The sequence below is a fragment of the Protobothrops mucrosquamatus genome, unplaced genomic scaffold, assembly GCF_001527695.2.
Source record: "Protobothrops mucrosquamatus isolate PMUCROS unplaced genomic scaffold, P.Mucros_1.0 scaffold1251, whole genome shotgun sequence".
Lineage (NCBI taxonomy): Eukaryota > Metazoa > Chordata > Lepidosauria > Squamata > Viperidae > Protobothrops > Protobothrops mucrosquamatus.
Genome location: NW_015387457.1, coordinates 213,678 through 237,502, shown reverse-complemented (window position 1 = coordinate 237,502; position 23,825 = coordinate 213,678). Strand labels below are relative to the sequence as shown.

The 23,825-nt window shown below is 35.5% G+C and overlaps 2 protein-coding genes across 2 annotated transcripts in view; both read left to right on the top strand.

Annotated features, from left to right (window-relative positions):
• Nucleotides 1–20,634, top strand: part of ATR (ATR serine/threonine kinase) — a 55,009-nt gene extending 34,375 nt beyond the window's left edge. Inside the window, exons 30-48 of the mRNA XM_015821099.1 lie at nt 108–272; nt 1,370–1,461; nt 2,541–2,632; nt 3,937–4,114; nt 4,923–5,099; nt 6,450–6,609; nt 7,052–7,231; nt 7,481–7,623; nt 8,186–8,283; nt 8,864–9,096; nt 9,677–9,811; nt 11,445–11,645; nt 12,573–12,716; nt 13,827–13,977; nt 14,127–14,283; nt 14,776–14,929; nt 16,274–16,425; nt 18,272–18,377; nt 20,332–20,634. Of these exons, the coding sequence (XP_015676585.1) occupies nt 108–272; nt 1,370–1,461; nt 2,541–2,632; nt 3,937–4,114; nt 4,923–5,099; nt 6,450–6,609; nt 7,052–7,231; nt 7,481–7,623; nt 8,186–8,283; nt 8,864–9,096; nt 9,677–9,811; nt 11,445–11,645; nt 12,573–12,716; nt 13,827–13,977; nt 14,127–14,283; nt 14,776–14,929; nt 16,274–16,425; nt 18,272–18,377; nt 20,332–20,505 (2,892 nt within the window). The 3' untranslated portion in view covers nt 20,506–20,634. The remainder of the gene's footprint in view (nt 1–107; nt 273–1,369; nt 1,462–2,540; nt 2,633–3,936; nt 4,115–4,922; nt 5,100–6,449; nt 6,610–7,051; nt 7,232–7,480; nt 7,624–8,185; nt 8,284–8,863; nt 9,097–9,676; nt 9,812–11,444; nt 11,646–12,572; nt 12,717–13,826; nt 13,978–14,126; nt 14,284–14,775; nt 14,930–16,273; nt 16,426–18,271; nt 18,378–20,331) is intronic.
• Nucleotides 20,635–23,144: 2,510 nt separating this feature from the next.
• Nucleotides 23,145–23,825, top strand: part of XRN1 (5'-3' exoribonuclease 1) — a 60,458-nt gene continuing 59,777 nt past the window's right edge. Inside the window, exon 1 of the mRNA XM_015821095.1 lies at nt 23,145–23,307. Within this exon, the coding sequence (XP_015676581.1) occupies nt 23,233–23,307 (75 nt within the window). The 5' untranslated portion in view covers nt 23,145–23,232. The remainder of the gene's footprint in view (nt 23,308–23,825) is intronic.

The window sequence follows — 23,825 nt, the reverse complement described above, 5'->3', positions numbered from 1 at the left end:
GATAGAATGATAGAACACAAAGATATTCTTAAAGTTAATTAAATCTCACTTGTGACTTTTTGGCAGAATGCTGTCTGATGGCAAATGTTTTTCCTCTTTACTCAAAGAAACTCTATGCAGCAATGCATGAACCAGATGGCGTAGAAGGAGTGAGTGCGTTACGAAAGGCTGAGCCATCTCTCAAAGAGCAAATTCTTGAACACGAAAGCATTGGGTTGTTGAGAGATGCTACTGCTTGCTATGACAGAGCAATTCAGGTAGAACCAGAACAGGTAACTGGAGACTTTTTCTATTTGGAGTTTATTTTGGAAATAACTCACATAAATGTTTATCGTAAATAATATAATTTGTTACTTCCTTGACCACAAGAGAATCAGGGCAACAATGAATAGTTTCTGAACTAGAAAAATCAAGGTCTGTCTCTTTTGCAAAAGGTGTAAAACACAATCCAGCGAGCAGAAGCTTTTGCTTGACTAAAAATTGAAGCAGATTATAAATGGATGGACTGTATTCAAGGGCATAAAATGATTATGGGTAAATGGTAAATCAGTGTCTGGAACCAAATGTTTTATTCATGTGAGCAGGAACAGACCAATTACAAATAGTTTTTAAAAGTTTAATTTATTTGTAAGATAGAATGAAGTATGAACAGATATCACTAACAGAGGTAATATTTGGAAATATCAGAAGTAGGAAGGAGCAGTCACTTGGGCAAAATAAGGCAGTTGCTTTAGGCTATAGATGTTGGGAGCATAAAGAATAGAATAAAGTATTGGAAGGAGAGATATACATACCTAGAGTCAGCAACATGACTGTGGACATAGTTTGCCTTCTGATAAGCAGTGAAATCATATACTGTATTTTAAAAATTCATACTCCTAAGTGTAATTGTTTTTTAATGTATAAGTAGCTACATCTGCCAACTCATCTCTTGCTATCTTTGCTGTCCTCCTCTTTGTATTCTTATTCTGTGCATTTTTACATGAATTTGGAAGCATAGTTCATTGGTGACACATGGGGAAAAAACCCTAAATACATATAATTAAAGAATGACAAATTCTTTTTGTCCTTGTGCCATTTTCTTGCTTGTAAACCTATTGAGGTATGAGTCACCTTATTCTTTGTAAAGCCGGCCACACTAGGATGAGAATCAGAATGAGACATGATCAAATTTTCATTCAATAATAAAAGTCCCTGGAAGAACATAGCTGTTTTTTTTTTGAAGACAAAAAGAATAGTTAGGTTTCAGGATTAACCTAATTTATAGTGTGTAGTTGTGAGTAAGAAGTGATGAGTTGCAGAATTTGTATGCTTCCTTTCAGAGTATAATGGACTGAAAGTTTATAACTCTTATTCTGTTTCCTTCTAGATAATTCATTATCAGGGTGTGGTGAAATCCATGTTAGGTCTTGGTCAGTTCTCTACTGTAATCACTCAAGTGAATGGAGTACTTGCTAAAAGGTAATGTGACTCACTTGTGCCTTATTATGTATGAGAAATATGTACAATTCTAGTGTAGATAGAATAAGCATTTCCAGAAATCCTGGACTGGGTGCCAGGTTTACCCAAAAACTGAAACTCTTGTCTCCAATTCCTTTCTATTAGTTGCCTGGATTAGTATTGTAACTACAGTACGGTAATAATTTATAACTGAGTTAATTATAACTTCAAATTCTGCTCAAAAAAAAATCTTATTAGCTGCACTCTTATTATGTCTTCAACAGTTCATGTAGGGAGAAATGGAGTAGAATCAAAGATGGCAGGAAACAGTCTCTATGGGTGATCACCTAGTTTTACCAACAAGGAGAATTGACCAATCATACTATTTTTCACATTATGGTTTTCTGGGAAAATATGTGGCTGGGCATGTGTCTTGTCCATTAAGATATAAACCTTTTACATCGTAGTTAGGGGAAAAGAGGGAGAACAATACTCCTCCACATCAGGGATGTAAACTATTCGGCTTGTCAGTTTATGCAACCTGCCAGCATCCCTTTTGAAGCCCTCCTACAATGGCAAAGGCCAATGACATCAGGCATTTAAAAAAAAAACTGGGAGTAAATTACAAATAAAATGAATGCTCTAAGCCTTATAGAATAGTGAGTATTATTTCTGTGTTTGTGTGCATGCGCCTTTGAGTCAGTGTTGATGATTGATGACTGACTAGTCCTGTGGTTTTCTTGGCAAGGTTTTTTGGAAATAGTTTGCCATTGTCTCCTTAGAAAGGCTGAAAGAAAGTGACCAATCCAAGATCACCCAGCAGGCTTTGTGCCTAAGGTGGAACTAGGACTCACAATCTCCCATTTCTAATCTGGTGTCTTAACCACTATGCCAAATTGGCTCTCTAGTTTGAATATAGATGCACAGTTTTAAATGGCTATATAAAAGTATGACTAAGGCTGAATGACTGGCATAAAGGCAGCAAACTAGCTTTGCGCCTAAAACAGGAATAGAACTAGTGGTCTACAGTTTTTTGGACATCAAGCAAACTGGCTCTCATGCTATTAGTTTGATCTAAGCTTCCTTTCTCCTTTTACTAGACCTGAATGGACACCTGAATTAAACAGCTACAGAGTAGAAGCTGCCTGGAAATTGACCCAGTGGGATTCCCTGGAAAATTATCTAGCTTCAGGTTGTTGGAATAATTATGTGATGTTTGTTAAATACGAATTTTATCTTAATTTGCTCTTGATTACTGGGGGGAATATAGAAGATACCAGCCATAAGCAGTATGAGGACAAAATTCAGTTATATTGTCTCTCATTTTTATTTATTTATTCTATTTAAAGACCACCCATCTCACTCACAGAGTGACTGTGTTTTCCAATTCCTACACTGTTCCAAATCCACCGTATTCTTCAGATTACATTCAGAGGGCTTCATGAGATTGTTTGAATTGGATTTGTTTTATTAATGAATACTGTCGATTGCAACAGGGGTATCAGTTTGGTAGCATCCTTACTATTACTGTACTGTACTGTACAGTAGAGAAAATAGTAAGGATATTGTACTGATTTATATATTTTAAGTTAGCTAACATTCTCATCTCCATTAAAAAAAAACCATATTGAGGTTTGGGATTTTTACTTTATTTGGTAGAGGTATAGCTTGAAACCATCCCCTTTAAGTACACAATAGCAGAAAGCATCTGGAGAAATGTCCTCAGTTTAGGTTAAAACATGTAGTGGGTCCCACATCAGTTTTGAAGACAGTCCTAAGAGAGATGTCCAAGCTGTCCCATCTGATAAGTAAGCCTCATGTGTGTTCACTGTGAAATTGGAAATGGCACAATGTTCCAAGTGCTGTCCTCCTCCCAAAATGGAAACATGCTGAAATAGTATGGAATTTGTGCCATTACAATATCTTGTGTGTTATACTAAAATCTTAGCCATATCAAAAATCAAGTAAAATATTTTATATTTAATTAAAATATTGTTGTTTAGCAGTGTCAGATGCTTATCCCCTCATGATCTAAACATTTAGTCAGACTTCTCTCTCTCTCACACACACACACACACACACACACACAAACACACACACACACACACACAGAGAGAGAGAGAGAGAGAGATCAAAAATCTTGCTAAAATTGAATGTTTTAGCACATTAACACATGTGAATTGCACCATAGCACTAAAATAATAGAATTATGGAAATTAAGGAGTGGAAAGGAATTTGGGCATCTTCTAATTCATCGCCTTGCCCAGTACAGAAATCTTATGCTCATTTCGTCAATATGTTTTTACAGGAGTTCCCAAAAAATGTTTCTGGCGTAGCTGTGGCAACTAAAATACCCACATTAATGTAATGGAATGTTGGAATGTTTACAACTGGTTCTGTTATAACATTCTGGTAAAATGTGTGCGTGTGTCAGAAGTTTGTGTTGATTATATTAACATGAAATTTTGGTTCTCCCACTGACCTTTCTTTAATTAGATGGGAAGTCTAATACATGGAGTATTAGGCTTGGACAGTTGCTGCTGTCAGCCAAAAAGAAAGAAGCTGCCACTTTCTATGAAACTTTGAGAACTGTTCGAGCAGAACAGATAGTTCCTCTTTCAGCAGCAAGTTTTGAAAGAGGCTCCTACCAACGAGGATATGAATATATTATCAGGTATACTTTTAATAAGTTTAATAACGGTTTAATAATAAACATAACAGATTTTTTTCTGCATCTTTTCCCCAAAACAATATTATGTTGCTGTTTTAATATACTTTTGATATATTGTATTTTTTCTAAACCATCTTTCTTTTGATCTTTTCTTAAATTCAACAATTAGTTTTTTAGAGTAGTTCTGGGACAGAGAAAAACATCAGATCATATTTGCAGCAAAACAAATATAAAAGTTTATACAGATTTGCCTAAAACAAGGGAATCACAAAATTTAAAAGTTGAGATTTCTGATGAATTAGTGTGGTGAAGCTTCCCCATTGTGCGGACTGGGAAGAGTAGGGAAAATAAGCACTATAGTATATATTGTGTATTTTGAGTTTTTCAAAATGTCCTTAGATAGTTTGTATAATAGTATGATTAATCCATTTTTCCATTCATGGAGTTATTTTCTTTGGAGAATACATTTAGGTTTAAATTGTGTGTTTTATACTTGGCAGCACTAGATTCAGCAGATAATTTTGGGCTCCCTAGACTAATGTTTCTCATCCTTGGCAACTTTAAGGCATGTGGACTTCAACTCCCAGAATTTCCCCATTTAGCCAGATAAAATGAACTTTTCCTAATCCGAAATAAATCAGATTTTTAAAGTTGTAGTATTTTAATGTCATTTTCCCCATTAAAGTAATTTTCTAAAGATGAACTATCCTTGTATACGCTGAAATGATAGTACGGTAAAATTATAATGCAATCTCTAAAGTCTGTAGCTTTCCAAATACTCTGTTAATAGATAAATGTTCTTAAATCATAGGTTACATATGCTTTGTGAGCTGGAGCACAGAGTTGGATTGCTGCTTCAAAAACCTGATAATTACTATGGTAAAGATTCTTTGAACTGGCATGCCCGTTTAGAAATGACACAAAATTCATACAGGGCTAAAGAGCCAATCCTGGCACTTAGACGGGCTTTGCTTGGTCTCGTCAAAAGGTAAATTCTGCTATGGAATCTTTTTTCTCCCATCCTGTCTTTCTCTCTTTATTATGTGAATTACAAATTAAAATGGACTGAAATGTAGTTACAAAAGGGAAGTATCACTACCAATTACTTTTACAAGACAAAAGCAAAATTTGTACTTTCTAAAAGTTGCCCAGAAGATTTACATGATAGTTTAGATAATAGATAACAAACTAACCTATAGCTGACTGGAGATTTAGATAGATTAGCTCTCAGATTGGATTTCCAAGATATGTTTAGGTCATATGTTTTAATACATTCAATTTGTTAGGTAGGTATATTAACATAATCTTCAGCGGACAGATTTGTCACCTCAAAAGTCAGTTTGGTACTGACTAGGTTTCTGAGCTATTTGTTGTGGGCCAAATAAAGAACATAAGATATGTACATTGCTTTAAGTCCACAAAAAAATAAAAGGGAGAAAAAGTATAATAACAAATATGTGTGAGGCAGAGGCACTATCCAATGTTTAAATATTGCTGAATCTGCACAATTTTTGTAATTTATGGATACTGTATTGTAACAACATTAGAACATCCTACTAGGGAGAAGCAAAGGCCTTTGCCATCATAGCTAACCATACCTATAGAAACAAATGAACAGGTTACAGAAGACTTTATTTGTTGTTCCTTTCCAGCAATTAGGAACTTTTTCTATTCTATTAGATTTACATCCTATAGCTAATCTAATCCAATCCAAATCTAATAGAATAGAAAATAGGATAGAATTCTATTCTATTTTAATGCCTTTTTAAAGCCATCTGATGGCAGTGAATGAAACCATGTTGTTTTATAAATCATGAGAATGAAAGAGAAGAATATTCCTAGGCAGCTATTAGTATACAAGCCAGTCATTTACCAAACATTAATGGAAGCTTGAAAGAAAGTGAAATTAAAATGAGAAGAAAGAAAAATACCACATAAAGTGCAAAACCATATGCACTTGCTTGGATTGTCAAGCTTACTGAGTTCATCTTAATGCCTGTTGAAATAAAATAAAAAAATATTATGCACATTCTAATTTAGTATGTCATGGTCCTATTTTTTTCCACAGTGATGGCACTATTATACAGAAAGTCATACTAACATAAAGACATTTCAAGCTAAGTAAGATGCCTTATAAATAGCTCATATGGGAAACTACAAAGGGATCAAATTTTTGTAGTGCTGTTACTTTAAATCGTTAGTTTCAGTTAGTCCTTAAACTAATAGATGCAAAATATCTGAAGAATGTAAGAGTTCTATCTATGTAGAATTTATTCTTTGGTGCACATGGAGTGTCATAAGTGTCTCACTATATTTTTGACAATGTATATTCCTACAGAGAGGATTTTAGTGAGCAAATGGGAGAATGTTGGCTCCAAAGTGCCAGAGTAGCACGTAAAGCTGGTCATCACCAAACGGCCTATAATGCTCTCCTCAATGCTGGAGAATCCAAATTATCTGAACTTTATGTGGAAAGAGCAAAGTGGCTGTGGTCTAAGGTAAATATGATATAATGTGACTCCCTCTATATTTTAATTTTGTAGGGAAAAGGAAAAAAAGAGAAGAAAGAAAAAAATTATAAATAATCAAGCTCTCTGAGCTTGATTGTTTTCTTGCAGATGCTTCATTACTAAACTAGATAACATAATCAGTGCTAGGAAGGAATATAAATATAAAGAAAGGATAAAGAAATATATAAAGTAGTAACTTCCAACCTCCATCACAAGGATAAACTAATTTAGTAACTCTTTATTTCTGTTTCATACATTATGTCATTTGTCCTTGCTCCTTTGACAGATGTTTTGGTTGTACGCTGAAAAGATTGATTTTATCTGTGATTAATATAAAAGCTATCTATAACTGTTAATATAATATATTTGTAAAACCTCCATGATAAAATTAGTACTGTGACTGCTAATATTTTTTTGCTCTTTTTTTCAGGGTGAAGCTCATCAAGGTCTTATCATTCTTCAGAAGGGAGTTGAGTTATGTTTTCCAGATAGTCAAGAATTGTGTGATGCTAAAAGTAAGCTCATTCATGGGCAAGCCCTTCTATTGGTGGGAAGATTTATGGAAGAAACAGCCAACTTTGAGAGTAATGCAGTAATGAAAAAATATAAGGTAAATGCCAAAAGTGGAACACTTAATGTAATTTTAAAACTTTAAGCTAGGTCACTTTTGTTCAAATCAGCTTTCTTTGGGTGCAATCTGTATATATATTTTTATTTTTCTATTTTAGGATTTATATTAATTTGGAGTGGCATACTTCTAGAAGGAGTTTATAAATGCTTGAAGTAATGATTGACTCATGGAACTAAATTTTAATTACAATTATAAATAAACCTATTACCCTATATTTTTTCCCCTCAGGATGTCACTACCTGCTTGCCAGAATGGGAGAATGGGCATTTTTATCTTGCTAAATACTATGATAAAGTGATGCCCACAGTAACAGAGAACAAGATGGAAAAGCAGGGAGACCTGATTAAATACATTGTTATTCATTTTGGAAGGTTAGTTCAATAAATGCATATAATGATCTTTATATTTATTTTTTCCTCTTTTCAAGTATTCTAGATATTGATGCTTATTAACATTTTATGGATGACTAGAATAGTGCCAGTTTAACAATGTGGGAACTGGTATTGCTCTCTGCTGTTAAATGCCAACATCAGTGTGCATGGCCAGTGTCCATAGGCCAACAACCGGTAGTTCTCATTTAATGAGCAATTTGGATGTTTCAACGTTTTTATTTAAATTAACGGGTAAAGCTAAAAAAATATAATAAACTAGATACCCCTTCCAAAAAGAGTATATCTTAAACCGTTTTCTATATAAAAACACTTTATATAAATGCATTTATAATCTCAGATAAAGGTAACATATTTTAAATATCCAAAGTCAGATATAAAAGCTGCCAATTCTTATAAACTATACCAATGAAATAGCAATTTTATATCTTTGTACTTTTTCCTGTAATTTAAAAACACTAGTGTGAGATAAAGTGAAAACAAACTACAGAAGAAAATAGGACATAGATAATACACATTTTGCAAAGTGGTATTTTAATTTCAGATCTTTGTATTTTGGAAACCAATTCATATACCAGTCAATGCCAAGAATGTTGTCTTTGTGGCTAGACTTTGGAGCAAAAGCATATGAATATGAGAAAGGTAAGATATTTTAAAAAGTATTCTTTCTGCATTGAGCTTTAGCTGATACAAATATAAGTGAACTTCTGATTGGGTCATGTGAAGTGTTTGTAGGGTAGCTAAGTATGAATATGTAAGACTGAGTAAGATTGTGAGGTCTTGTGTGTGAGAAAGGAGAGAATAATACCTTAGCTGAAAAGGCAGATACCAAGTATAGCTAATCTAATCCAATCCAAATCTAAAAAGAGAGATATATTCTTTTAATGTCCATTTTTAATATGTTTTGGTCAGTCTATTAGATGTTGATTTAAAATGCAGGGTAATAGTTATTAAAGAAGAACTATATCGAATAAAATGATATTTTCTGTAACTTGGTGAAATGACTTGTATGAAATTTATTCCACACAGGGATATTACTGAAGAAAATGTGTTCTTGTGGGTGTTCAACAGATTTTCAACATGTAGCTACAGAATAAAGGATAAAGAAGGGTGATCTTTTTAGATGTAGATATCAAAAAAAATGGGGATAAGTTTGATTTGGAACTGTGTACATGTTTTTCCCCCCATTAAATAAGATACTGATTTGCATTGTTTTGTCTAGCTGGTCGCCATGATCGTGCACAAATGAAAAATGACTTGGCTAAAATTAACAAAGTGATTACAGAGCACACACAAGTCTTGGCTCCTTATCAATTTTTGACAGCGTTTTCTCAGCTGATTTCCCGAATCTGCCATTCACATGATGAAGTCTTCCTTGTTCTTATGGCAATCATTGCTAAAGTTTTTCTAGCTTATCCTCAACAAGCTATGTGGATGATGACTGCAGTATCTAAGGTAACTTCATAAATGTTCCATTTTTGATTTAGCTAGAAGTTTCCCCTATAGGCAATATTAAAACAATTCAACTTTTGCACTTGTAGAGATGTTTCCTTGAAATGTTTCTTGTGACCAACAGTTTTATATATATCCCAGGTAATCAATCCAGAATGAGAAAAAAATCGTGTAATTAAGATATACTGTACTTTTATTTTCAATAGCCCTCTGCAGGTAGTGAATCTACTTATGTAAAAAGTATGTTGGGAGTGAAGGTGTGTATGTACAGTCTACTTGTTTTCCACAGTGCTCCCTCGAGGTCCCATATCTAACCTGAGATAGATGGCTATGCAGCAGAAGAGTTGCTCAGCTTTTGTGTCTTTATTTTGTTTTTGTTTTTGTGAGTGTGAGACTTACCTGAGATTTACATTAATGCCTTTTACATGCCAGGAAAAGATATTTTCTTTGTCAGGCTTTAACTTCTGAATTTATTTTGATGCAATTGTTTTGTTGTAATTTTGTGTGTGTGTTATTGTCAATTGCTCTGGAAATTTTGATTTGAAGGATAACATTGAAACTTAGTAAACTGAATTTTCTGCAGTCATCCTATCCAATGCGGGCTACCAGATGCAAAGAAATCTTAAACAAAGCTATTAATATGAAGGCATCTTTGGGCAAGTTTATTGTGGATGCAGCTCGCCTGACGGATAAACTCCTAGAACTGTGTAACAAATCGGTAATGCATATACTGCACGAAACTAACTCATTTTCTATAATTTAATATTCCTGATAGATTAAAAATGTTTATTTTGTGAAAGCAGATTATTCATTTTAGTGTGTTCTTTATTATAATCTATAAATAAGTTATAATCTATTATAAAGGATTGGACTTAGACTTGTTCAGGCTGTGGATTTTTGTGGATTTGAAAACATAACCAAACTAGGAATTGTTGAGTTAAATCTAAACAAAATCTAAACTAATACCATCATCATAAATGCTCTTAAATATGCTTTAGATAATTAAAAGAAGTTTTTTTTATTATTACATTGTTTTATTATTACCTGCATCGATAATAAGAGAATATTTGTAGCTCAGGGTTGAAATGAGGGGTCCATGGTGCTCTCTGAGCTTGGTTGTTTTCTTCCAGACATTTCATTGCCCAAACTAGGTAACATCATCAAAGCTCTAGTTTGGATAATGAAACGTCTGCAAGAAAATAACCAAGCTGAGAGCATCATGGACCTCTTGGAAACAACTATTGACCACTTATAGTCAAAGTGGTATCCAGCTAGATTTCTTGTACTCCCAAAAGGAAAGAGCAAAAGAATGGTGAGCAGAGATATTTTTCAGTGCGAACCCTTCCCCTCCTGCAAACTCCAAACTTTTTTAAAGCACATTTTGTGATTTTTCTAAAATTTACTTTTTTGAAGTGAAATTAAAATCTGAGAAATACTTTGTTAGCCAGTACTTCACACAAAATGTGTCCTTTTATTAAAAAATGGCATAATTGCCTTCATCCCCATAACCAATGATTGCTCTTTTGTTTTATTTCAAAGGATTAAGATGTCAAATATCTAATTTTCTAATTAATTATTTTTAATTTTAATTATTTAATGAAATAAGTATTTAATAAAAAACCTTTATTGTATTGTTCTGAAGCATACCAAGTATTGAAACATAAAATTCCAGTGAAAAATTAATCACCTACTTTGAGGTGATTGCCTTTATTTCATTTAGAGATCCTTCGGTAATTCCGGGACATCATTTATTTCCCCCCCCCCTTCTTTCTAACTAATTGCCCCCTCTTTTCTGGCTAACTTCTTGACAGTCATCACTATCATGATAAAATAATTGGTTAATGGCCATATTTATGCACAAAAGACTGAGGGACCTACTAAAGGAATATTACCAATGTTTTTATTCTTCAGTCATTTGGCTTAATTATGTAAGATTTCAGTTTATTATACACCTGTATGATAGATAGTTCCTGACTTCATCAAAAGACCATCAGGGATGATAGTCTTCCAGGACTATATGACATAGAGTTGGAAAGGAAGGCTAATAGCTGAAAATTGTGCCCCCTTCCCATTGATGGATACATGATGTCGACTGGAGAACATTAGTTTGATATCATTTATTTTCAGAAGATAGGAACACTTAGAAGATTTTTAGTAGATTTATTCAAATGTATTACTATATTATATTAAACCTATCAATAATGCTGCATTTTGTTCTGGGGTTGAAATTAGATCCTAAATTAGGTAATGATGAGTTTGAAAAAACCATATGGACGTTAAATTTATACTTAAAATTAAGATAATTATATGCTTGAATGTTTGGATTTCACTACTTTTTACCCTTTTTTCAGGTCGATGGAAACACATCCACTTTAAGCATGGCTATTCATTTCAGAAACCTCAAGAGGCTGGTAGAAGACCAAACATTTAGTCAGATTCTTATTCCTTTGCAATCTGTAATGATACCAACTCTTCCTTCAATTCCTGGAACACATTCCAATCATGATCCATTTCCTGGATGTTGGGCTTACATTGAAAGTTTTGATGATACAGTTAGTATCTATTAATCCTTATTTGTTTGTTTGCTTGTTCAATTTATATAATTGTTTCAATAATAAGATGGGCAGCATATAAAATTTAATAAATATTTAGTACATATCTCACAAATGTGACTCTGGATGGCTCACATCTATTAAAAGAACATTGAGAAAAATAAAGATATAAAGCCATATTTAAAAAATATTTAAACACAAAAATATAGACACAATCTACAGCAGAGTACAATCCATCACTTTCAGCTCTACATTTGGATCACCAAATATGGAGACAAAGCTACATCTTCCATAAGGCCAGCAGCATTCAGGCCAATCTAGGAGAATCATGTTCCAAAGGGTGGACATTTGGCCTAAATTTACTTTCCAAAATTTACTTTCTCTTGGAGCCAAAGTAAAATAGAAAAGGGGAATTAAGTCTTTAAATGAAATTATTTCTTAGCTTTATGTCATATTTTTTCTTCAGGACCTCAAGGCAGCAGGCAGTCGTCCTTGACTTATGACCACAATTGGGACCAAAATTTCAGTTGCTAAGGGATGTAGTGGTTAAGCAAGTCATGGCATGAGTGGACCTGATGATATCATTTTTTACTGTAGCAGTTAAGTGAATCTAGTTCCCCTCCCCCCACATTGGCTTTGCTTATCAGAAGCCTTGGGAAGTTGCAAGTCATGATCACATGACCGCAAGACCCTGAAATTGTCATGAATGTGAGCCTGTTGCCAAGTGCCTGAATTGTCATTACATGATCCCAGGGATTATGTGATGGTTGTAACCTTGAGAACAGGTAATATCATTTTTTTTAGCACCATTGTAACTTTGAACCAATGAATGGTTGTAAATCAAATACTATTTTCCTCACAGTAGCAACATATCTGTGGGGTATGTTGACTGAGACAGTGTGAACTATGCCTCTTTTTTTATTGTAGGTTGAAATTCTTCCATCTCTTCAGAAGCCCAAGAAGATTACTTTAAAAGGTTCAGACGGAAAATCTTATATCATGATGTGTAAGCCAAAAGATGATCTTAGAAAAGACTGTCGACTCATGGAATTCAACTCCCTCATAAATAAGGTTAATTTCTAAACAGATTTCTGAATGTATGGCAAACTTGCTGCTGACAATCCACTAAATGTTTTCTTAGCATCAGCGTTATCAGTGAGAATGTTTGTGTATAATGGTTAACCAGAACTGATTAACTCAAATATGCTTGCTTGCAGTTCCTCTTATTGTCTGTCCCCATTCTAAGCAACACAGGCTTATAAATCAGTGTCTGTTGCCTGTAAACTGAGAAGACTTTCTGGTTTTAATCAAGCCTGATTTAATACATTGAGTAATGGTCTACTTTCTAAAATATGTAACGTGTTTTATGAAAAGCTGATTTTGAATATAAATCTTGGCAAAACTTGCTAATACTATAGTGGTACTGATGGNTGTCCCCATTCTAAGCAACACAGGCTTATAAATCAGTGTCTGTTGCCTGTAAACTGAGAAGACTTTCTGGTTTTAATCAAGCCTGATTTAATACATTGAGTAATGGTCTACTTTCTAAAATATGTAACGTGTTTTATGAAAAGCTGATTTTGAATATAAATCTTGGCAAAACTTGCTAATACTATAGTGGTACTGATGGGAATAAATGTGTTTAAAATCTAGTCATATACAGTATATGCTAGGCTTTTTATATGCTTAAAAGGAGCCCGTATTATTTGTCTTTCTATATTTATAAAGTCATTTTGGTTCTTGTTTGCCAAATTTTGAATGAATGGAACAGTGATTTTATTTTAAGAAAGATTCAATATTTTTGTCAAAATTACTGTTTTCTGTTAAAATTATTTTTGTAATTCTGTTTTAAATTTTTAAGTGCTTAGATGGTCTTGATAAACAAAAATATTATGCAGTATATAAACTTTTAATAATATTGGATTGTACATAACTTTAACTCCCTGAACCTTCTGTAAGGGATCTTTTTTGGGGGAAAATAAAGCAATTGATGTTTGCGTATGTGTTTGTGTATGTGTACTGTATATAAACGTGTCTGTGTGTGTGTGTGTGTACACACACCCTTCCTAAAAATACAAACCCTTAATTTTCGATTACAAGAGACAGAGAAATGAATCAAAGTGAAAATTAAAGATACTGTTTTATATTAATCTTATGGAGCATGCCATGTTTCTACCCCAGTGTTTAAGAAAAGATGCAGAGTCACGAAGACGAGAACTCCACATCCGAACCTATGCTGTTATTCCTCTGAATGAGGAATGTGGAATCATTGAATGGGTGAACAACACTGCTGGTTTGCGAAATATCCTAATCAAATTATACAAAGAAAAAGGTAAAATAATGATGATGTAATCTTTTAAAAATGTGAGTGAAAAGATAAAACGGAGGATAGGGAAGGAGAAATAGTGAATACAGTCACTCTTTGCAATGCTTCACCACCATAGAATATGCAGCCTAATTATATTCATTTTTCTTTTACAGGCATCTATATGACTGGTAAAGAGCTACGTCAGTGTATTATTCCAAAGACAGCACCTTTATCTGAAAAGCTGAAGGTTTTCAAAGAAACTCTACTTCCTCGGCATCCTCCAATTTTTCATGAGTGGTTTCTGAGAAAATTCCCTGATCCTACTTCGTGGTCAGTCTTTTTTCTATAGTTAATAGGAGTTGAGTGGCGTACACATTTAATAAATAAATAAAGTTTGAATTACACTATAATAATATCTAGAATTTAAAAAGAAAATCTGATTGCCTATATAATTTATTTTAATTCAAAGACTTTACAGGTATTCCTTGGCTTCCAAATATTTGTTTAACAACCATTAGAAGTTATGACAGCACTGAAAAAAGTGACTTACCACTCGTCTTTGCATTTATGACCAGCCCTCACATTTATGACCATTGCAGTTTCTCCAGTCACATGATCAAAATTCAGGCGCTTAGCAACTTAACTACCACCTTTTTTTAGCAATGAAGGTTCCATTCCCAATTGGGGTCATAAGTCAAGGACTGACTGTAGTAATCATAAACTATACATTTTTTATGTTTTTGTTGTTTTGTTATGCAACCAACAATTATTACAAAATGACCAAGCACCTATAAGATATCTTGATCTTTATTTTTTCTGTAGGTACAGCAGCAGATCAGCTTATTGTCGTTCCACTGCAGTTATGTCAATGGTTGGATACATGCTGGGTCTTGGGGACCGTCATGGAGAAAATATTCTGTTTGATTCTCTAACTGGTGAATGTGTGCATGTAGATTTCAACTGTCTGTTTAATAAGGTGAGCAGCTAAATATTAAATTTAGAATATTTTTATTTCAAAGTATGTTGGCGAAACAATTACATCTGAACTGCAGTCATGATTACCTGAAGTAGTCTTCAAATTTTTCCAGGCAAGTTTAACCTCCAGTCTTTGCAAACAATACTTCCAGTATAAAAAATGTTCTTTTAACTTCCAGGGACAAATTGTATCAATACATAGAGCACAGTTACTTCATTTATCGAGACTCTCTTTAAGGGTAGAAATCCCCCCAAAGGGGCATACTTCAATGGAACAATGTTTCATCTGCAGCCCAGAACAAAATCAATATGTTCTGGAGGTTCTACCAAATCATTCTGAACTATCCACATTTAGCTGAAGCAAAAGCTAAAAATCTTAGCTGCTTCAGGTTCTCAACAAAACAAACTCTGGATGAGGTAATGATCCAAACTCTGGATGAGATTAATAGTAGTAGTAGTAGTAGTAGTAGTAGTAGTAGTAGTAGTAGTAGTAGTAAAGTTGGAAGGGGTCTTGGAGGTTATCTAGTCCAAAATCTCTCTCCCATCTCCCTCTCATCAGCTTCTGGAAGTGTTTATCCACCCAACTCTCCAACCCATCATCCTTCCAACATTTTCCCTTCTCCCTCCCTTCCTTGAGCTGCTAATACCAATACCTTAAGTGAACTTATCCCATTGGCCTGCCTAGTCACTTATTTTTCCCATCTTTCCACCCATCTTTGATGCTGAAGTCCTAGCATATCGTATTGATCTGCCTACCGTAACTCCCTCAAATCCCAGTATCCTAGAGCAACGCATTGTATCACATCAGGCTAACCACCCCTAATTTTCCTCGCTTCATTCAGCTGCCAATTTCTAAAAACAGCATACTCCAGTGTCCCCCAATCTTCCCAGCGTCTTTCTTCCTTTCCTTCCCTATCTCTCTCCAACTGTCAATGTCCTTTGATTCCCAACCCCCATAATCACCAAAACGCTTTTGCATGGATCAGATCTACCCTGCTTAGTTCCATCACAGACCCAAACACCTGAAATGTTTGTTTTGATGTAGCCACGAACCATTTAAACGAGCTGTCCCATGTATTGAATATTTTGCACATCCAGTAATAAAAATCACAAATATGGGTTTTGTTTGTATATTACATTTAACATTGGTTAATAGCAAAATGTAATTAGCCTTTCTATACCCAAACACCAAAGTAATTTGGAAAGGAGTGAAATATGCTGTAATTAACATTATAATAGTATACTTTATATATTTTTTTTGTATAATTGCATAAGACAAGCAGAATATGAATCTACTGAGAGAAGCATGAATTACTGAACATATTCTTTTTAAATTCATTTAAAGGGAGAAACTTTTGACTTTCCAGAAATTGTTCCATTTCGCCTTACTCATAACATGGTTAATGCGATGGGTCCAATGGGCACAGAAGGACTCTTCAGGAGAGCTTGTGAAGTTACCTTAAGACTTATGCGTAACCAGAGAGAACCACTCATGAGGTAAAGAAAGAGTGCACATAAAATCATTACACTTAATTATATCAACTTCAAATTGTTATTATTGCCATGCTTCATTGCATAACTATTTAGTTGTGTCCAACTATTGGCGATTCTGTGGGTCAGGTCTCAGATCTTCCGATCTTGTACTATTTCTTTGAGTTTTTCTATGCTCTGGCTGGTATCAGCTTTGATGGTGTCCAGCCACTATATTCTTTGATAGCATGGTTTCCTTTTACACACTACACAAATAAGGCTTGTAATATTCAGTGGGTAATACTGCTCTTAAATATTTTTTTTCTTTTTCTCTTTGTCAGGATAGTCAGGCAATTATAAACAATTGTGCTAATAAGAAAGAGAGCTGCAAAGAATTATTTTGTGGTTATTTCTTCTGGATTTGCTTATGGTACTTCCCAACTAAGAATTGGAAAATGATTTGCAGTGGGAAAACCGAAGTAAAGTCTAATCACAGACTTTCAGCTCAGAATCAATGCACTTATAACTTTTTAAGGCTCTTATAGAAATCTAGAAATAATATTATGTACACAACAATGTGAAATGCATCAAGTTCTTCTCAAGAACCTAGGATATCATAATGTATTGACATACTATATATATGCATCCAAGTGATGTGGCCTTTTGTAATTGACAGGTAGAAAGTTTGTCATTGTGCCAATAACCTCTGAGGCCACAATAGCCAGTTTATGCCATGTTTAACTTCAGTTTTCAGATCTTGATATTTGATCTCTTCCAATTCTTTGTCTCCTATTTTACATCCCCTGATTATGAGCCAGCTATTTACACTGGATTTGGCATTTTTATAAACCTAGTGAGTCCCTTCCAAAGACCCAAGATAGATAGATGTTGTTTTTGATTGTATTAAAGGTGTCATCACAGAATATAAACAATTCCAATAAAAGCTGCCTTTTGCAATTGATGATTTTGTCAATGCAATGTGTTGAAGTGTTGCTCCAGATGTTTTGGGATTGCGTCCAAGGCACCTATTACAACTTACAACCACAATTGGGCCCAAAATTTCTGTTGCTAAGTGAGACATTTGTTAAGTGAGTCTTGCCCCATTTTACAACTTTTCTTGCCACAGTTGTTAAGTGAATCCCTGCAGTTGTTAAGTTAGTAACATAGTTGTTAAGTGAATCCGGCTTTCCCATTGACTTTGTCAGAAATTTGCAAAAGGTGATCATATGACCCTGGGACACTGCAATCATCATAAATATGAGTCAGTTGCCGAATGTCTGAATTTTGATCACATAATCTTGGGGATGCTGGAATGGTCATAAATGTGAAAAATGGACATAAGTCACTTTTTCAGTGCTGTTGTAATTTCAAATGATCACTAAATGAATTCTTGTATGTTGAGGACTACCTGTACTATTGACAGTATCTCTGCTTTCTTTTGCCATAGTAGTTCTACTTCTATTTGCAGGTCCTTGCATTTTGTGATTTCTCTAGTTCTTTCTCTTCTGCTGCCTCCACCTCTTGCCACATCCATTATCTAGACATTTTTGTCTTATCAACAATTAATATCTGAGGTGTCCTGTGGAAGGCACTTGTCTGTCTGAACACTTTAGCATCTTCATTTTCTATCACTTTGTTTATTTTGTGGTCCTACCAGTTCTTGCTTGCAGGCAAATGGGGTTTCTTGCAGATATTTCAGTGCACCATTGTTGCTACTTTGTCATGCTGTTGTTTGTAGTCATACTGATTATTATTATGATTATTATTTTATAATATGCTGTTCTACTCCCATCAAATTTGGGTAGTAACTGAATCTAATGAGATTTATTACAACAAATGCAACTAAAAATATTTTGTTCCCTCCCAAATCTAGTGTTTTGAAGACTTTTCTCCATGATCCCCTTGTGGAATGGAGTAAACCAGTTAGAGGCAATACAAAAACCTTAGTAAATGAAACTGGAGAAATTGTCAATGAAAAGGTAAGTTGGTAAAACTCAGGTTTAAAAAGTCAAACTTTGCACCAGGACAGTAAACAAATAAAAATGGACACTATAAAATTAAGCAATATAATCTTGCTTTGAATGATAACTGAATTTATTTAAGAAGAGCAAACACAATAGGAACAGATACCTACAAGAGTTGGAAACTTTGACCTATTTGCTTTTCATCAGGTCACTCTCATATATTGATAAATGCTAGCAGTTTAACTTTTTATAAGTATTTCATTCATTAATAGTATTTAGAAATATTTAATTTTGTGATGCAGATTAATTTTTATGGTATAAATAAAAATGATACTTAAAATATTTGCTGGTCTCATTTAAATTTTATAGATTATACTTTTAATGTTTTTTAATTAGCAAAATATACATAGTTATCTTTTTTCTCCATGCCTTCAAGTCATTGTTGATTCCTGGAACAGCCTTCCAAGATTTTGGAAATGGTTTTCCATTGCCTGCTTCCTAGGGCAGAAACACAGTTACTGGCCCAGCTAGTTTTATGCCTAAGGTGTTTCCCAGTTTATAGCCCAATATCTTAGCCACTACCCCAAATCGTCTCTGATAAATCTAGAATCTTCCAAAGCACATTTTAAGCATGCTCAATCCACTGATTCTTATCAGTTTTAATGAAGAATTTAAAAAACTGAAGAATTCAAAATTAAGTTTGAAACATACTTGTTTTGAAATTGCCTATTTTCTTTAATGTCTATCAATAAAAACTAAATAATTTATGGAACTGTATCCTATTATTAATAATATAATAGGCTCTTATCATAATATATACAGCGGCTGTGATTATATTACACACATATTGGGCATGCTATGATGAACATCATTTTTCAGTTAACACTGAAATTAGAGGAATTATTGTAGCGTGAAAACAACTTTTGGGTTGTTATATGGTTAAGCTACTGTCCTCCAGACATCCATATTTTCTGATAGGAAGACTAACAGAGGTTTAACCAGCTCTTTTGACTGCTGGGATGGGGATAAAATCCTAAACTCCCCCTCCCATTTTCCTTTTCACCTTTGAATGGGAAGATGGGGGTGCATGTAAAGTCTCTTAGGTCCTGTCTGCAATGGTGTTGACCGTAATTAGTCTGTTGTTGATTTTAAGTTTTTTAATATATGTAAATTAATGTGCATGTAGGAATAATGTAAATTAAAAAAATATATCTGTCAGTAAGTGACAGTCTCCCAACATTTAAGATGGTTGGGTATGCATAAATAGTAGATGCTCCCAGTCTGACTGGGACATCCATAAGTGTTTACTAGGTAGCTGTAGGGTTCGTTCACTATACTAAACCATAAGATAGTTGGATTGGTTTAATATAATAAGTATACATTATATAGTACAGTGGTGGCGAACCTATGGCACGGGTGCCAGAGGCGGCACTCAGAGCCCTCTCTGTGGGCACGCGCGCCATCACCCCAGTCCTAGGCCTTCAGCTGGGTTTTATAAAACCTTTTCGCTTTAGGCCTCTGCCGCCATGTGCAAAAAAAAAAAGAAGGTTCAATCAGTCAATTTCAACTTCTCGCGGGAAAAAAAAGATCTTGCAAAGTTGGAATTGATTGATTGAACTTTTTAGTCCCACCCAGTCTGCCGTTACCACCGTAGCCACGCCCACCCAATGGGACACGCCCACCCAATGGGACACACCCACCCGGCACTCAATGATGCATAAGTGGGTTTTGGGTTGCAGTTTGGGCACTCAGTCTCTAAAAGGTTCGCCATCACTGATATAGTATGTACTGTAAATTGTAATTTATGGCTTAGTATATAGTACTCAGTTTTATATAATTCAATAAACCTTCAGCGAAAACTCAATCTTTTATGTGGGAAAAAGAAAGATAGAATACTTACCACTAAAAATTTAGCTTCTAGTGTATTAATGACATCTTTTTCTTATGTAGATTATTTTTTATTTTTCAGGCCAAGACTCATGTGCAAGATATAGAGCAGCGGCTGCAGGGTGTAATAAAAAACAGGAACAGGGTAAAGGGCCTACCATTGTCAATTGAAGGACATGTTCACCATCTTATTCAAGATTCAACTGATGAAAACTTGCTGTGTCAGATGTATCTTGGTTGGGCACCATATATGTGAAATGCTGCAATTTGCAGATAACATTTAAAAAAAACTTTAGTAAATTCTGCTAATGCAGATCAGTCTTTCAATGTTTATATTGTATATAAATATTGTTTCCACTGATACAGTGGAAATTGTTTATAGAATTTATTCCAATAAAAATGTTTGACTACAAAATGCATGTTATTCTGTTTATCACAATACTGTTTCCACAAGCTTAATAATACAATAATGAGAGGTCTTTGAGCTAAGAATATTAAAGAATTATTTGAATGAGAACATCACATTTTCATTCCATTATCAAATAGTTGTTGCTGTTAGCAAAGTTTTTTGGCATTCATTTGGAATCTGACTTCCAGAAATTACCGTAAATAAATTTTCTGTGTCCTCTACTTCAGCACTACTTGTGTGACATTCTTTCAGGTATCTGAAAATTAATGTCAGTCCCTACTAAAGCCTTCAGTTCTTATAGCTAAATATGTCTAGCTCCTTCAATCTGTTCATCAGATTTATAGATTTTTGTGTCCCTAATATTCTCACTGCCATGTCCCAAATTCATTTGTTTGAATCTTTAAAAAGTGGTAACCAGAGCTGGAAACAATATTTTAGATGAGATATGGTGAACACTGAAGCTAACTATATTATAACAGTCATATGCATTCATCTTTTAACAATATCATCACTAAGAGAAATTATAGAGTCGGGGTTAGAAAGAAATGGACAATAAGCACTTCGTGCAGGTATTGTAGATGCAATGTTTGTGTTCCCATGTGCCCCAAAGCACTTAAGAGAGTAAGTCTGAAGCATTGCACAACTGTATTAAAATAAGAATTGGCTTCACATCCAGTTAAACTAATTTCCTCCAGAATTTGGTTTTTAATTATGTTACTGCACTTAAGATACATTAAAATCCACAGCTGTTTCTAGCTGGTGTCTTTCCCCTAAAATAAGACTCTATAGCCCGATGGAATCAGTGAAAGGGAAAAGGAAGTTAATTCTTTCTCATGTCTCCTAGTATTCTTAAATATTCAGGGGATCTCTGAGCTCCAAATGATCTCTGGAAATCTTTGATTCACCAGATACTCGCAGTGAGCTATTTTAATTGGCCGGCTCTCTTTGCAATGGTTGTAGTTTTGGTTAACACCATCATTATTGATGTATAGATAAAGGACTGATGGATATGTTCTCCACAACCCATTTCTCATTTCCAAAGTTAGGACCAGGTCTAATGTGTGGCAGAAATGTAGGTTAAGCCACTGACAAATCTATGATGCCATTGCAGTAATAAACTCCCAAATTACCTCCAATCTCAGCAAAAAGAGATTAAAATCAGCCAGTACCAATAGTCTGAGCAAATCCATATCTGTAAAATCAAACAGCTTAGGGAGGGATGCAGTCATGCCTCTGTGAGGAGTATATAGTAGCAGGAACGCCATATTGTCCTTGAGCTGAACCTCACATGCCAGTGTTCACAATAGCCAGGACTAATCTAGCACACAACTGCCATAATACTTGTATTGCTTGAGACAGGAATAAAGCAAGACATGAACCTTCTGGACTCATCTTAGTAAGAGGGGCTTATTATTTAGCCGGCTCTGAGCAATGCCTTTTCATCCACAATTGAGTCATCAACAAGCCTGGATTTATTACCAACCTACTATTTAAAAAGCACCAACTTAAATCTGGCACGTCCAGCAATTTGGTTGCCTAACTTGGGTTAAGATTAGGAAGAGGGGTTGGAACTAGAAATGAAACAAATTAACAATCTTGCATCCCCTAGAATGGCCCAGGCACTTTCCTACCATACTACTCCATGCCTTTTCAGCTACCTCATAACCCACTCTCCCAGGTACCCAATAACCAGTTATATATGACACTCAACACCCAACCAGAGTCAGATAGTTGTGAAAACACCCATTTTCCCACCAGTTCAATAGTACAGCAACCAGCCTCACCTCCTGTTTCCCCTCTACCAATCCCTCCCCCAGCTAGGGCCAGAAAGACCCTCCCATTTCTACCTTCCTCTACTAATCAGTGTTTCTCAACCTTGACAATTTTAAGGCATGTGGACTTCAACTCCCAGAATTCCACAGCCAGCATTGCTGGCTGTGGAATTCTGGGAGTTGAAGTCCACATGCCTTAAAATTGTCAAGGTTGAGAAACACTGCGAGTCTACTTGCCGACTTCATCTCTAGTATACTGTATATTGATTGCTGCTAGCTAGGTGCCGCTTTCCTGGCATATTAAGAGAAGAACGCTTAAACGTTTCATCCCAAATCCATTTCCTATTTAGTTTGATTTTATCTCTTCGCTCCCTTGCTGCTGGTCGTCCTCTCATTCCCCTTTTTCCCAGTCCCATTATGGGCTTTTCAAGGGGATACTTTTAAAACGGTCCTCTGCCCTCCTGTGTCTACTGGCAGCGTAGGGACCGAAAAAGTTACTTTCGCCTCTTTTTTTTCTCTTCCATCATCACCTGCCACCATCGTTAACAACGGGCAACTTCGGGCGACCCAGGAGGATACCAACCCTGCAATTCTCGCGACGTCCGATAGGAAGCGTGCGCAGTCGCCGCCAGCCGCCTTTAATTTCCGACGCTGAGGCGTCCGTTCTGTTGAGGCCCGCTCTATGGTTTGGGGCCTTGGCGGAAGGAAGCGTTTTGCCCGAGAGGGAAGGTGGCAAAGGAGATTGTTTGGGTCCGAGTGGACTGCGGGAGGTAGCTAAGAGGAAGGGCAGAAGCCGGCCGCTATGGGGGTGCCGAAGTTTTACCGGTGGGTCTCGGAGCGGTATCCTTGCCTCAGCCAGGTGGTGAAGGAGCATCAGGTGAGCAGCTGCGGCTTGCGTTTCCCTGTTCTGGAGAGGGAAGCTGAGAAGGCTGCCCAGCCTTCGCACCGGGGCGATTCTCTTTTTTTCCTCGTGAGGGGCCTCTAGTGTGACGGACACGTCTGGCAATAAAGCCGCGCCTGCCTCTGGAATTGTGGCGCGGATCCCCACCTGGAAAACGCTGTGGTGGAGTTACCATTTTGGAGTCCTTTTTTTTTTTTTTTTGGCCCGGCTAAGAATTTTAGGCCGCTTAATCTCTTTCTCAGGGGAGGGGAAATTGGAGAACGGGAATGTGCCCGAGAGAAAAGCTACAACTTTCCTAACTGCCTTTAACCTTTCACCGAGAATGCCAGCTGCGGTTTCTCATTTAGAAACAAACCCGAGTCTGGCAAGAGTTTTTTTATGAAACTCCGAGCGACGTTGTAGTTTCATTTTGTGTGGAAAAAGCCGCGGAGAAGAGAGGGGCTTATTTGTAGCTGTCTGGAGCCTGGCAATTGATTTTCAGTTCGGCTTCATGA